The following is a 15403-nucleotide window of genomic DNA, read 5'->3' as shown; positions in this document are numbered from 1 at the left end:
TCTTGGTTTCATGGTCAGACTTGGCCTCATTACATGTGACAGAAGAAAGGTGGGAACTATGACCTGGAAGAGCCTTCACAAAAGTCTGTGGCACCTGCTGCTGACAGGAATTCTTATCTATAAATAAGTATTTGCATAACATTAATTAATAGGATTACAGTCATATGTACATAAAATACAGCCAGGATAATACGTATATATGTTTGCATGTATCTGTGTGTAGGTATGTATAGTTGGAAAGATAGATTAATGTTTAGGAAGCATTCACAGACAAATACATGTAAAGTTTTGAGAGGCTAGAACTACTTGTAGGAAGATTTGCTTTTATTGTTTAAAATTGCATTAAATTCACTTGTACTGTTTTATTTCTCCACTTCACTATAGCAACATTAAATTATCTTTCAGCTGAGTACTTGGATTTGACCATTTTATACTCCACAAACATCAGAGTTGCCACACAGCGATGGTATTTTGATTGCAAAGAGTGAGCTTTTTTTTTTTTTTTTGAAGAAATAGACTGGTAAAGATAAAACACAGTGAATTCTTCTGGGGTTGGACTTTCATCCAGCTGTCCCCAAATGCAATATAAGCATTAGAGAAACCTGTCTGTTCATTGTTACTCTGAATGACTTACAGTGATTCCTGAATATCCTTCGGTGTCATCTGACAACATTCTTATCTTTGGAAGGTTTTATTAAAGGCTACATTATATCATTCTGTTATCAATCGTAGCTTGTACAATTCAGTTCCTTTTAATCTCTTGGAAACTATTGTATGGTTTCTACAGAAATACCTGGAGAGATGGCATGCAGAATAAAACCGCATTTCTAATGTATGTTTGTTACAGAGTAACAGCCGTTCTTCTTCATAAAATTCAATTGCCTATGATTACCTTAAGACAGAATCAAAACTTAAATCACTTCAAGAATATGGAGAGAAGACACCCAGGAAATCATTTCACATTAGCAGTGAAAAGACATATAATGCATTTTTCTATGTATCTAAGTTACAGCTAACAGTCTCGTGAAGCTTTATGTATTTCTACGCCTGAGAATTAGCGCCCTAGGAAGAACAACTCTCAGACCAATTTTAAAGTAGGAAATATTGGAGCCAGTTGTATGTCCCTCACATGAAACTGAATCATCCATACTTAATTATGAATGGATGCAAGTTTCAACTGTCTTCTGTTTCAATACATACTCAAATTTTATCTGACAAGTGAACATTTTAAACAGGCCTGATCAGCAAAACATCTGTCTGCCTTCACCTCTCAGCGCTTTTTGGCTTTCAGCTGTGCCTCTAAATAGGACAACGGAACTGTGGCGCTTCTCCATTTGCAGAAACTATGTGTAAACAGCCAGTAGTGATTATAAAATGCTTAGGTACTATAACAAGTATGGAAATATCTCACATAATTTCATAATTCAACCACTGACTTCTGTTACTGTTTTAGGAGTCGCATCATATACATAGCCATGTGTAATTAAAGTTCAGTCAAAATACCTGTGCTTTTACATCACGACTTTCAAAGGAAATCTATCTGTAGCTAACATCATAGCATTGGTGACAGACCAAACCCCCTGCTGAACAAAATACATATAGGAGCTCTCTTTCCAAAATCAGCTCCACTGATAAGTCCCCTATCGCTGCAGAGCTGAGGGATCAGTTACAAAGCCACAGACTTGGGGGCTATTCTGAAAAGGTTTCCAAAAGTTTATCCAAGTCACACAGACAGACAGCAATAGCTGCAGAAACTTATGACAAGAGTCTCCAGAATACATTTCGAAGTTGTTTCGTGCATCTTTGTGCCTCCTTCCCCTTGCCTCCCCCTCCCACCCACTCTGGGATTCAAGGGCCCAGTAACACACAACAGCAGTACACTCCGCCATGCCAAAGCTGAACATGCCAGGAGAAAAAGGGACTTGATTTCTCTAGACTAAAATAATGCCCGAGTTTAATTTCAGTGAGGAATAGCATATGACAAGGAACATATTTTTGAGTTGAACAGTGGGAGTAGGTTTAGCTTAATACACTTTCCGAAGTGTGCTATCACTATGACAAATATATATCTTCATGAGGGCAGCTTTGTTAGAAGTGTTACTGATAAGAATCAGAAAGAGTGAAGGAAAACGCAGCCTTCACAGAACTGATCCTGAATCTGGAAATGTTACATTTTAAATACACAAGCAGATGGCATTTAAATAAATTAGATGCAAAGAAAAGGAGAATTTATACACAGCAAGGGAGAAGAGGGAAAGCAAGTTTAGCAGTATCTGCCAGAGATCTCCACAGCATTTTTATTAAGTGATTCTTTTAATGTCCATATACCGTTTTAAGAAGCTTGCCAGCATGCGGGGCGGGGGGGGGGGGGGGAAATTCTAGTGAAAATTCACTTGTTTTAATAAAAGTTGTTCAGTCATCTTAATATTTTCATCTTTACACTGAAAATCATTGGTTTCCTTAATGCAAAAATGAAGTTGCTTCAGGCATGGTGCTGCAAACGTCGCATAATTCATTGTGTTAGGATACCTTTTCCATTACAATATCCTTAGCAAAAGCAATAAAAGGTGAGCACATACATCCCTTTGAATTTCAGTAGCTTACAGAAACTAGCTAGTACTGGTGGAAGGTTTATAACTAAGCCAGCAGAATTTAAGCAACAGCAATAGGTTTACTCAGCTCTGTAGTTATACACTTCTTCACATCTTTTGTATGGACAGAAATCTCTGGCCTATTTAAGTCTCACTTTAATGTGCTATAATCTTTCTCAAGACACTGTCATAATCTCTTGAAAGAAACTCCTCATGCCCTTTGATGATATATGAAAATGTATCTTCCTTACGTCTGTAAGGAAGATATATAAAAAAACCTATGGGGTTTTTTACAGTACAGAAGAAAGACGTAAAAGCGCATTTTATACATCTACACACAGACTTTTAACTATTTCTAATATTCAGGACATTATCAGTAAGTGGTTACTTTTTTGTAACTCTCGCTGCACCAGTAACAAGTTTTAAGTTTTAGATTTATCAGGAAATAAGAATATCAATTGTATAGATAATTTTGTGTATGTGTGCACTTTCCTCATCTATCTTCCTTCTGGCACAAAAGATCCATAGTGAAGAATGTTCTTGGTATGGACAAGTAAGCAGTTGTCCTGATCTTGGTGTTGCAGTAAGCATGAACAAGGTCAACATTTTTAAGAACATATGCATATTTCAAGATAAATGTAAGAAAATAAACAAAAGCAAACGCAAGCCAGTTTGAGTCAGTAGACAAAGTGCTTTCTCATCAGTTTTGCCTAGTGAAACTTCTATTTCTCAACTGTACTTGGTGCCCTCAAATCAACACCTAAGGGAAAACAAACTTTGTCACAATACCATCTGGAGAGCATAACCAACTACTCCAAAGCAGCACAATCCTTCTAAAACTGAAAACATCGAGAGTTAACAGGAACACTTCTCCAGTGCTGTCCCAAATAAAATAAAAAAATAAAAAAAGAAATCTTGTTTTCCATTCTCATCTAAGTTTAGCAATGATACTGATATGAAAAATAATTAAAATTACACATTCTTAAAAGTCCTAATGAGCATGAAAATGATGTCAATGTTTTCAAAATTGCTGTGAAAACAATTGCTACCTCTGAAAAAAGGAAGAATACAATGCAAGTATTGTTGGAATCTCCTTTTGGTCTTATCTTTTAGTCTTTCAGTATGGAAGTTATCATTTCAGTCATTCATAGACTCTGAACAAGTGGTAGAAGTTACAGATTACCTCTGAAACTATAGCCAAGCACCCTAAAACACTTAGCTAACAACCCTTTGAACATCAGGCCTACCCTACGAGAAGGAAGGCATGGAGCTAGGCAAACCATAACAGCTCTGAGTGCCTGGAGCGAGGGGAAGAGGCAAGAGAAAAGTGTTTTTAAGCCTTTCTAGCCTGCCTCGATTAAGGAAATAGGCTATACTGGTGTTACTTGGTGAGTTTTAAGCTAAACAAAATTGGTCTTCTGAAATAAGAGTCCAAACAGGCTTTGTCACAACATTAGCTCTATCAGGGTTGGAGAGCCAACACAAGTACAGGGTTCAGCAAGCGTAACACTAGGCAGAGCTAAAACTAGTATAGAACACATGTTTATACACAGGACTGGAAAAGAGCCCATTGTAATCATTTATAGCTCCTGTTAGACTCATTTGAACTTGTTTCTGAGTCTGGCCTGAAACTGAGTCTTCTTCACTTCCAAATGAAATGCAGGAGGCCAAAAATTTTTACCTCAATGTTGAATTAAAAGCAAATACTTCTGAAACATATTGCTGCTTCAGTATGTAAAACTACCTGTTTCAATCAATTCACAACAAAAATTCTTAGTAAAGGATAAAATTGTCCTTTACTTAAACTGCACATATTAAAAAAAAAAGTCTGAGTGAATTCTGTTGGTGTTTGATATGGACAGTACTCTAATCTGCCACTTCTTTTTTTCCTTATCAGCATAATACTTTGATATTACTGAGCTTTGTTCTTCAGGCAGGAAAGCCTCTGCTTCACATATAAAACAGAAGAAACAGAAGTCACCACAGTATCCTTGTTTTTTCCCCACACTTGAAACTGCAGGGTTAAATGAACACTAGAAGAAGCTTCATGAACTGAATTCAAAATTATCTTTATTTAAAATTTGTTGTATGATTATGAATATGAACCAGATACACCCAAAATTACAGAAAGTCAAGTAAGTCCCCAGAAAATTTTCAAATTTGCTCAAATGGTGTCATTATGAATGTTACCGTTATCCTGCTAGCTCTGTCTATGGATATACCATTATCCTGAACATGCTGTTTAAACACCGCTCACTGTAGCAGACTGCATAGGTGGACCATACGTTTCATTAGGTCAACAATAGTAATTTCCCTTTTCCATCAAAAGACAATATACTTGAGCAGAACTGTGTATCACTTCTGTACTGCTTCAAACGTAAAGAATATCAGGTTTCTACCACAATTCTGAGAGAAAAGGCCATTACTTTCTCCTTGGTACTCTAGTTAATTGACCAACTGCATTACCTACTCGCGTTCAAACTAAACATTATAGGTACAGGAAAAATGTCCTAGTTTAGCACATCCTACTGCAATCCAATCTTCCTACACACTGGTCAAGGATTCACACACATGCCTCTTCACGAACATCATCCAAATCTGTCACAGCATCCTCAGTGATATCACTTCTCTTTCTTCCAAACCCTTACGTATTTGTTTTTCTGCCATGCAGCTTTGGTCTCCACATGCTAACTTTCAAAGCACCATACTATGCAAAGAAAATAACTCTCCCAGTATCTTAATGACATATAGCTTCTATCCCATAAGAAAAATCACTGTGCCCAATGCCTATACCAACATGAAGTTCATTGCGGGGCCAAGGCTTAAGCTTTTTTTCTACATACACTTAAGAAAAAGCTACAGTTCCTGGTGTAAAAGGTTTCAGCTGCTGGTCAAAGTCTCTGATGAACCATCTCAACTATCAGACCTAACAGGTTATTAACAATCTTCAGTAGCCTCTCTTAAAAAAAAAAAAAAAAAAAAAAGCTGGACATGGTCAAAAGTATTCTTGTTCTAACAACCTAACAATACTATTTTGCGGCAGAAATCAGTACTACCCTTCAAAAATCTGATATTCATAAGTCAACATTCCTGGTCAAGAACAGTATTATTAAGCTAACAAAAAGACAATCACTAGCAGCCCTGAAGAAGACAATCAGGGACAGAGAGCTCTGCTCAAGCAGAGTGAAAGAAGCTATAATGAAAACTACTTTAGTCATGGCTATCTAAAACGTATTTTAGATTCACATGTTTTAAGGCATTTAACCATGTCATACCAGGTAAAAGTTCACACAGTTTCCTGGTGTTTCCCATCATTTCTATGAAGCTTCTGTGTCTGTCAAAGATCTTAGCCCATTTTATAAATCCTACAGAAGGATTCACCTCATCTTTCAGCCATCTGAATATCAGAGATCAAATTTAAACTGGCCAGATTAGTTTCCTCTCTCTGTAGTCAGCAGAGACACCTTCACTGGTACCTTTCCAGGGAAGATTTACTTCTCCTAACTTATGATAAAATATATCACTTTCTGAAGGCCTCTGTATTTCTCAAAATGTAAAGAACTTAAAGCAATGTCTACTCTAAGATGGCTAAAATTCAGTGCACTCACTTCTGCATTGGTACTAACTGCTCAAGTGACTTACTGAAGAACAGCTTAGAAAAACATCTATATTCATGGCTCAAAAAAAAAAGCCCTGACATTTCCATGAAGCCTCCTACGATCCCACATCCTGTTACACTCTCGTAACAGCATCAGTCTTTTTAGTTTTTTTTTTTCTTTTTTTTTTTTTTTTTGTAATTAATCATTTAAAAGCCAAGTTGATTTAGCTTAGTAGCCAGTGGTGATCTGAGATTTGGTCACCTTCCTTCTACTGTGGGCTGACTGAACTACTACTGGCGATAGTGCCACTATCCAAACATTTTCCTTGTTCGAGAGAGTTGGATTCTATTCATGTCACAATTAAGAGGGGAGGGAAATCGCTACATTATGAAAAGAAAACATTTAACTCGGAAGAGGATTATTTCCACCAGTGCCCATTCATCTTTATTCTATACAAAGGTGGTTTATTTCTATAGGTATTTTTTCCTGTCTCCTGCAAACAAAATAAGACTTGTTGTGCCAAGTCACCAGAGAGAGATAAGGTTCCCCTTAACAAACTTCCAAAACCAGGTACAATGCCTATTATGAACTGTATTATACTAATTACTGGAATTAATTGGCTTACCATTTAAAAGAGTTCAGAGCAATACAGTAAGAGTAAGTCCTAAATGAAGATTATTTTCTCCCTTCTTTCTTAACATCATTTTATGGACTGATTGCCTACTCATTTTGTTTTCAGCTTAGTAACTCACGGTTGCTTTTCATATTTCAAAGCACTGCTCTGAGAAAAAAACATTATTTTTTCCTATGGCTGGAGCTGCAATTTTCCCTCTGGAGCCCTGACCAGTTGCTGTTTTGAAGCGCTCACAGCTTAGAAATTTAAGAAGAAAAAAAAAAAAACAACTTCTAAAATAGAGGCTTCAAAGGTCAGGGTAGAAGTGACATAGTTCATTCTGTGTACAAATGCTCTGTATCAACAAATAGTCCTCTGTGTGCAGAGGTATTAGTCTTGTTTTGAGTACTTGGTCAAAGAAAATAGTTAGCTTTCAGTTCTGCTGCCTAAACACGGATGATAGTCCCAATTGAGATGCTCAATGTTACTAAAAAATTCCATGTGGAGCTGTCAGTTATGGACCAGTCATGGACCAACAGGATTCTCATCTGGAGGCCAGCAGGAGTGGCAGCTAGGAGTCTTCAGGATTCCCCAAGGCATTTTAAACAGTATCAGTTAATTAGATTTAGACACATGAATCAAACCCTTGGTGCCTCCTGTTCCACCCTTCCTCATTCCAGAAGTCGTGTGTCCCACTCCCAGGGCATCTCCCTTCCTACACTTCTTTTTTCTTGATTCAGAACACCATACAACTAACAATTCATTCAGACTTAACAGAGTCTAATATGTTCCTTTCCCTCTCCCCTACAGGGTTGTGATAGATTCTCTCCCAGTGAGAGACACTGGACAGCTTTCAGAAAGACTGTGTACAGTTCAGATAGACACTACAGCTACTATTTCATAAGAACACTATGAAACTCCACAAGCCACGGGGCAATGGATTCAAACTGAAAGAGGGGAGATTACGATTAGATATAAGGAAGAAATTTTTTACACTGAGGGTGGTGAGGCACTGGAACAGGTTGCCCAGAGAAGCTGTGGCTGCCCCATCCCTGGAAGTTTTCAAGGCCAGGTTGGATGAGGCTTTGGGCAACCTGGTGTAGTGGAGGATTTCTCTGCCCATGGCAGGGGGGTTGGAACTAGATGATCTTTAAGGTCCCTTCCAACCCGAACCATTCTATGATTCTATGATAAGCCTTGGCATGCTGGAGGTCAGATCAGATCAGCATTTCTTAAATTTTCAGGTTGGTAACTACTTAATCAAGAAACCAACCTGACGATCACTGTCAACTACTGTAAATACATGACCAAAAAAGTATTAAGTACTGCTTTCATTTTATAGATAGAGAAGGAAAAATCATAGAATCATAGAATGGTTAGGGCTGGAAGGGACCTTCAAAGGTCATCTAGTCCAACCCCCTAAAATGAGGTATCTTGCTCAGTTAAGTACAGCACTTTCAGGTCAGAGTTGGATAGGTGGCAGAAAGTGGCCATCTTGCTAGGGAGAAATACAAAGTATGAGGGCAGGAACTGTGAAACCTTTAGCAGAACTAAAGCAGAGAATGCAGGCAATAACATGGAGGTTCATTCTAGAAGGAGCAGCGGAGACAGGAGGAAGGATACACGAAGGAGAAGTAAGAAACCAGTAGCAGCAGGAAGAATGCTGATGAAGATGATGGAAGATCAAGCAGGGCAAAAGGCCAATATTGCTATGAACAGGAAAGGAGCATGTCGAAGAGTCAAGCTAATAGTAAAGCAAATTAAATCAAAATAAACAGTTAATCCCTACTGCTCATGGCAAATCACTTGGCCGTCATACAGCAGAATCCCAACACTTTTATTCTGGGCTGGCAATGCCTCTCGCACAGAAGAAGTCTCTCTCACCAAAATATTCACTGTTAACAATCAGGGAACAGAGCAGAGGTACATGAGTTTCCTTTAAAAATCAAAACAGTTTCCTGTTTAACTTTTTTTTTTTTTTTTTCACATGGCTGAGCTATTTTTACATCATAAAAAAGAGTTTAAATTCTTCTGTGACACACTTTCAAAACTGAATCCTGTTCTCCAAAAATATTCAAAGAGCAAATGTTAATGGTCCAATCTTGTCTTCCATTGCGCAGCATGTACACTAAATCCCTTGGAAAATCATTTTCAGAGACTTTGCATTCACAACTTTTAAGTGTTTTATGCCACATAATGAAAACAAGACCATATAATTTTTGCATGAACCAGGTTAATTAGTACCTTGAATATACCTGTAAGAAAAAAAAATAAATATATATCTTAGATGTAACCTCAAAGTTTGCTGTACAGAAAATCTACAGAAAAAGAGGCTTCCTAAACTCTAGGGAAAAAAAGTAAATTTAAAGATATATTTTAACACTATAGTGCTCACACAAATTGCAGTACTTATAACTCAAATATTAATTCATATACACTGACTTCAAGGTAAAACAGCAAAGGGATTTACTTTCACCCAGCCTTTCTGTAACTTATGCAGCCATGTCCCAAAGTGGATTCTTCCACTGCTCATATTTTCACCTTTCAGGACTCTTTCGATGTGGAATTAAAAGCTTTCTCAGAAGTCCGAGATATTCCCAATCCTATTCACAGCTCTCCATCACTAAACTGCCTAGATACAACTCCTTCTCAGGTCTGCACGTTGTGAAAGTTTAATGGTACAAATGACACTTAAATTAAGCTCAGGGGTTAATAAAACATTTTTTTCTCTTACCTAGGCAGCTCCAGCACAAGACTCGGCCCATACAGGATTTGAACCATCCCCAGGAAGATCTCCTCTCCACTGATGAAATAAGGAGCCTAGGGCAATCAGCTTGATAATTTAGACACGTCAGTTGAATGCCTAAAGTTGAATGAATCCAAGTGAAATGCCTCTGAGTTAGGCACTGTGTGTCTAACCACTGAGACACCAGAGCTCCTTTACACAACCCATAGTGGTTAGGCTAATTACATGGGTGTCTAAATACAGTACTTAGAATAAAATACATTGAGTTGTAAAGTGAGTTTCCAGAGAAGCAGTAAATGCATCCCACTAACACTGTGATACTGCAATGCTATTAAGAAGGGGGAAATCAAGGCCCAGAAACTCAAAAATCTTCACACAAGTGGCTCATGTATGCACCACAAATGCAGTTTTGTCAGTCTTTCATAACTGGAGCCTTATAAAGTTTCCCAGTTCCAGTACATGTAGTGTTCTGGAAAAGAGATTCTGTAGCCCTTTAGTAGAAACACTTGAAAAACTGGAAGACTATCAACATACAGATAATCTTGCTCCAACAAAAAGACTGCCTAGCTCAGTATTCTCCTCTCCAACAGCAGCCACAAGCAGATGTCCAGGAAAAAGTAAGACTGAGAAAGCATAAATAGCACTCTCTGAAGTATTTCCTAGCATCTGTTTTCAAATCATGGGACTTCCTCCCATGGAGCACCTCTCCAAGTACTCATCTATGTCTCTCTTTGGACCTTTTTGCATCTACAATATCCTTTGACAAGGAGTTTCACAGATTTACCACCTGCTGCAGTAACAGTGATCTTTCTGTGTTCTCTGCACCCGTCTCCTGCTAACCTCACTGGGTGTCCCTTCAGTCTCGGCTGGAGAAGGCAGTCAACCCCTCCATCCCAAACCACTCACAACTTAAGAGTTGTCCACATGTAAAGAGTGCTTGCTTACCTAATCACTCCGCACAGGGAACCTAGTCCAGCCTCAAAGATCCTCACAAGAAAAAGCTCTATGCATACAAAGACATTTTTTGTGTATTGCAAAATAGATCAAAAATAAATACATGATACAAATACATACAGCCACAGAAACACAATTAAAAGTGCTACTGCACATCTTTTTAGAGTAATATAAAACTGAATGCTTTATCCGCTCCTCATTTTAACTAGTGTTTATAATGATATTATATTCTTGGGAAAATCTGGGGTTTTTTTAAAGACCTGACTTATTTTTCAGAAATGAAATACATACAAAAATTCTTAGTTTAAAACCCTACACAAGCACATCCCGGTTCAGAGTACGATGTGGGGGGGGAAAGCACCTATTTACAAGCTAAGTAGAACTTTTAACTGTGGAAATTGGTTATTCAAATGAGAAAAATACCCAATTCACATTCATTACCAGAATTCACATCAATTGACAAACAAATCTACCGTTCCAGTGCATCTAAAAGTCAGTTCAGGTCATATAAGACCTAAAAAAAAATCTTAAGTCATTGGGTGACAAAAAGGTTCCCCCAGATTCTCCATGGTTCCCAATAGTAACAGAGGCTGCCAATAAGCCAGAGGAGCCCACAACTGGCAACAGCAACCACAGATACCTGACTGCATGTAAGTACAGTAAAAAGTCTGGTGGAAAACAGTCAAGTAGCCAAGAGCGTCAGGAGAAAGTGGTTTCTATAGAGAACACTAGCTGAGTTATTACAAACTCAGATGAGGAGCACTAACTTCAAATGCTGAGGATCCCTGGAAATGGACCTCGATGACATAAGTGAATAAATGAACACAGGTCCCTCTAATATAGCAACACATTCAAAGGGCCTAACATCCTCAGATACTCCTACCACACGGGGAGTTTGAATGGATGACCGCATAGACCATGGAAGTGTTTCCCCAAGGGTTGTAGCTCTCTTGTCCTCACACGCACCCCAGCATACAGCACCAACACTAACAACATATCACTCAGTAGCTGATACAGCACCTGCATAGTAAACAGGTCAATATTTCAACATCAGAATTATTCTGAAAACATAAATTGTGTTTTCAACAAAAAATAATTACATTTGTTTAAGTTACTCTTGTTAGAGCTGGATGCTACTTGAAACAAAATTTTTCATTTTTTAAAACATCTACATTTGAAATAGAACATTTTCTACAAAACAGACCCTGTCATTAAAAATCTTTTTAAACTACATTCTTCAATTTCCACTCCCACTTGAACACATTTCACATTTCATTTATAAACCAAATAAAAAACTCCCAGAACGTCCCACAAAAAACATTCTGATTTTTATAAAACCTTAATGAAGTATGCAACCATTTGCAGTGCTGACAGCACTGTATCAGGTGACAGTCCCAAGGCTTCAGAGAGCACAGGCGCGTTTTCTGTGTCTACGCATCCTCTGGATGCGCGCACCTTCCACTGGGGTAGCTAATGCTGTTTTGTCTCTTCCTTCAGAAAATTCTTTACTACTGCTGCAAAATCACTATCATAGAAAGACTACAGTGTTTTCATTTTTAGTCCCTCTGTTCACTGATCAGACTATTGTCCCTAACTGTCCATTCTCCAATTAAAAAAAAAAAATAATTCAGCACTCCTTTGGGTTAAAGACACTAGCACATGCCTAAAAGTAGTGATCGTAGTGTTCAGCTGAACTAGGAACAAACACCAATGTTCCCATGCAAATCAAATTTTCAAAAATACTTATGTCAGAGAGTTTTGAAATTTTCCTTATTATATTTAAATTAAATAAATTTAACCTTACTACAATACACAAAAATTTGTAAACTATTTTCTATAGTATCACTACAGAATAACTAAAGTTTTCAAGCAGTATTTCGTGTTAACTCAACACTTTTACTACAAATACTTGACAAGAAAACACAATTTTACTTGTGACTGTTCCTCCTGTTCTGTTCCAAAGAGATCCAAACTGGAATATACCCATTTCCGATGTGGTATTTTCAAAAGATATGCCACAGTATAATGAAAACACCTAATGCACGCTGAGTTGAAAGACCGTATGTTGCAATTGTGAAAGATGTTCTGAAGCAGATACAGTCACTACTGCCTGCTGCTACCTGGCATCCTCAGTAAACTACCTGAAGTAATGATGTTTGTCCTTTATATTCAATGGAAAGTTTTGATTATTTCTTTCCTTCTAAATTTTTGGCACCAGAAGCCAGGTATGAAAGGATATACAGAAAGTCTGACGCATGTGCCATGTTTAACCCATCTGCATGTTTCTCCAGGAGAGCACTGCCTGTAACTCATCATTTAAATATAAGAAACAAATGCCACAACATTCTCATAAAAAATTCATGCAACATCCTCATCTAGCAACATCAATTACTTTATCTATCTCCTACACTGTTAGCTGTAAGACTAATAAAGCTACTCAGCAGGCAAGGGATTTAATGAAATAGATCCTGAGTTCCTGGGAGGATCACCTGTGGTTCCAACTCTAACACTTCTGATCAAATACAAGCTCTCTTCCTGCTGCTGAGCAATAGGCTTTTCTGGATCTTGATCAAACATGCTCCAAAGGAGGGAGGGTATAATAATACGGTGTAAAGTACTCGAGTGTGTAGGAGAACAATTGATTGTGGTGAAAAGGAGGAGGAGAAGAAACTATTTTAAAAATAATAGATATTGACAGCTTTTACATTTAGGTCACTTGAGCAGCAAAACAAGTTCACAGCAAATCTTTCAATAAGCAACAATACAATTAAGCATATGTACTAATCATCATTAATAAACCACATAAGCCAGCATAAAAAAAAAAAAAATACAGCCTTGCACTATTACAGGTTCCCAGTTTCCTCAAGTATTTTCAATTCTGTTCCCCATCTAAGGCTGAGGCATCAGGATACAAATATTACAGAACAAACATCTCCCAGTGGCTATCTAATGAACGTAAGGACCAAAATAAACAGCATCAAAAAACCCCAATCCACTTATCAGTGAAAGGTCTCAAGTTCTCTTCCCATTACCTAACAAATTTAAGTATTGTCTGCTTCCTGCTAATTTCAATTCAAGGCTGGAAAGGGAATAATTTGGCTTCCCTTCCTCTGCAAGGAAGAGAAGAAAAATTCCTTACTTATTGATTCTTCTAAATTAACGCAAACATTCCTCACCTTGAAATCTAGTACATTCCAATCTTAAACTTCTTTTTAAAACGCTGACTTAATTAGTCTCTGGGTAAACTTCACGATTTAGGGGAAATCTTACCTAATTTGGGCAGGGAATAGGGCACTTTAAAATAATCTTCATAAAATTCAATGAGTCTCCTTGTAATATTTAGAGCGTAGTCCCCCGATCCTCTTCGGATTGCATCAGGCCTTGCATATAATCGTACCTGTTGAAAAACAAAGTGAAAGACTGGTCATTTCAGCATCTACATTTTAAAGCTATCCTGCCTGCAGAGGTGAACTGTTCTAAGGTTATTGTGAGGTGGCAAGATTATTCTCTCAAAGCCAAATGTGACTGTTGTATGTTTATCAAAATGTCCCTAGCTGAAAACCGGAACTTCCACAATTAAGGTTACAAAGTTGAGAAGTCACAATCTCCTACTTGTTTGTGTTGCCAAATAAAAGACTTAACGCTCCTTGCATCAAATAAATATTCAAAGAAAAACACTTACATGTGTTTGCTAGAGATATGATTGGGAGAGTGGATTAGTATAATGGTTCTCTGCCTACACTGAATGTAGGCAGGATGCAGTGGCTCAGTAGGAGAGAAGTTCACGGTTTGTTAAAGGCACATTATATTGAGCCCTAAAGTATTAGTAGACTGTGGAGGAAAAAAAAAAAATTATCGTTCTCTTTTCTTTTCTCTGGCAGTGACACAGTTACCCTCGATGAGCTACGGAAGACTGCAAAAACAACCATTTATAAGCTCATTCATGTACACAAACAATTAACATTCCTGAAACCTCCATGACTGCTTCAGGCCTCTGTTTTCAGAAAGTAGTAAATTAAAGCTGTTTATACAAGCCACAGATTGCTGTGTTCAGTATAAAACAGCTCACACATCTGACTACGAGGAGCACCCAAGTGAACAGAACTCACCTTCATAATTCAGCACTCAAGCGTGACTCTGATTAAGGAGGTACTGGTAAGCACTGCCAGGTTATTCGCTATTCCCTGTCCTTACAGTCCTTAATGCTTCCTTAGTACAAAGATGACATACACCTGAGAACTGTTAACCAGAAAGGGATAGAAAGGAAAGCCACTTTTCCTTCTCCTTCCTCATACGCTGTCTGATGGAAGCAGTGTGCTTCTTTCTAGTGGTTGTGGCAGAAGGTCTCTCCCTGCAGTACATAATGACTTGATACAAACAAGACTCTACTCAATCTCAGTCCTAATAATAATATCTGACTTGCTAATACCTTTTGCAGTAGGATTAAATCTCAGCCAGGGTTCCAAGGAAAGCAGCAGGGCAGAAATCAGAAAATATCAATGCAAACATGAAGCAGAAATATCAGGTTTGAAATGTTTCTAAATGGTCCATCCTGGACCACGAAAAGCCAATGGGATTTTCAGTTTCAGTAAAAGCATTACCAAGTATTGTTTTACTGCTCTTTTTCTGAGCCAGTTCAGTTACCCACGCGCAAGCCAGATATCAAACCTCAGTACGCCATACCTCTCCATTCTGTTTTAACCTGCTCTTTCTTTTCACTATTCAGACACATTATTCTGCTTTGTTACTATGTCCATCTTTATAGTTTTTACCTTTGTATTGTATTATAGACTCAGTGCACAATCAGCCATACATAGCTATCATTTGGAATGTAAAACAGATAACAGTGTAACCTAATGAGACATGTAATAAAGCAGACTTCTCATAATCACTACCTGAA

The 15403-nt window shown here is 37.8% G+C and overlaps 1 protein-coding gene across 1 annotated transcript in view; it reads right to left on the bottom strand.

Moving 5' to 3' along the window:
* The window catches only part of TRHDE (thyrotropin releasing hormone degrading enzyme), a 225867-nt gene that overhangs the window by 169708 nt on the left and 40756 nt on the right, over positions 1 to 15403 (bottom strand). The window contains exon 3 of the mRNA XM_086610212.1: positions 13774 to 13900. Coding sequence (XP_086466338.1) covers positions 13774 to 13900 — 127 coding nt within the window. The remainder of the gene's footprint in view (positions 1 to 13773; positions 13901 to 15403) is intronic.

This window comes from Tauraco erythrolophus, chromosome 4, assembly GCF_009769465.1.
Source record: "Tauraco erythrolophus isolate bTauEry1 chromosome 4, bTauEry1.pri, whole genome shotgun sequence".
Taxonomy (NCBI): Eukaryota; Metazoa; Chordata; class Aves; order Musophagiformes; family Musophagidae; genus Tauraco; species Tauraco erythrolophus.
The sequence above is the reverse complement of the archived record's forward strand: the minus strand, read 5'-3'. Positions and strand labels throughout refer to the sequence as shown.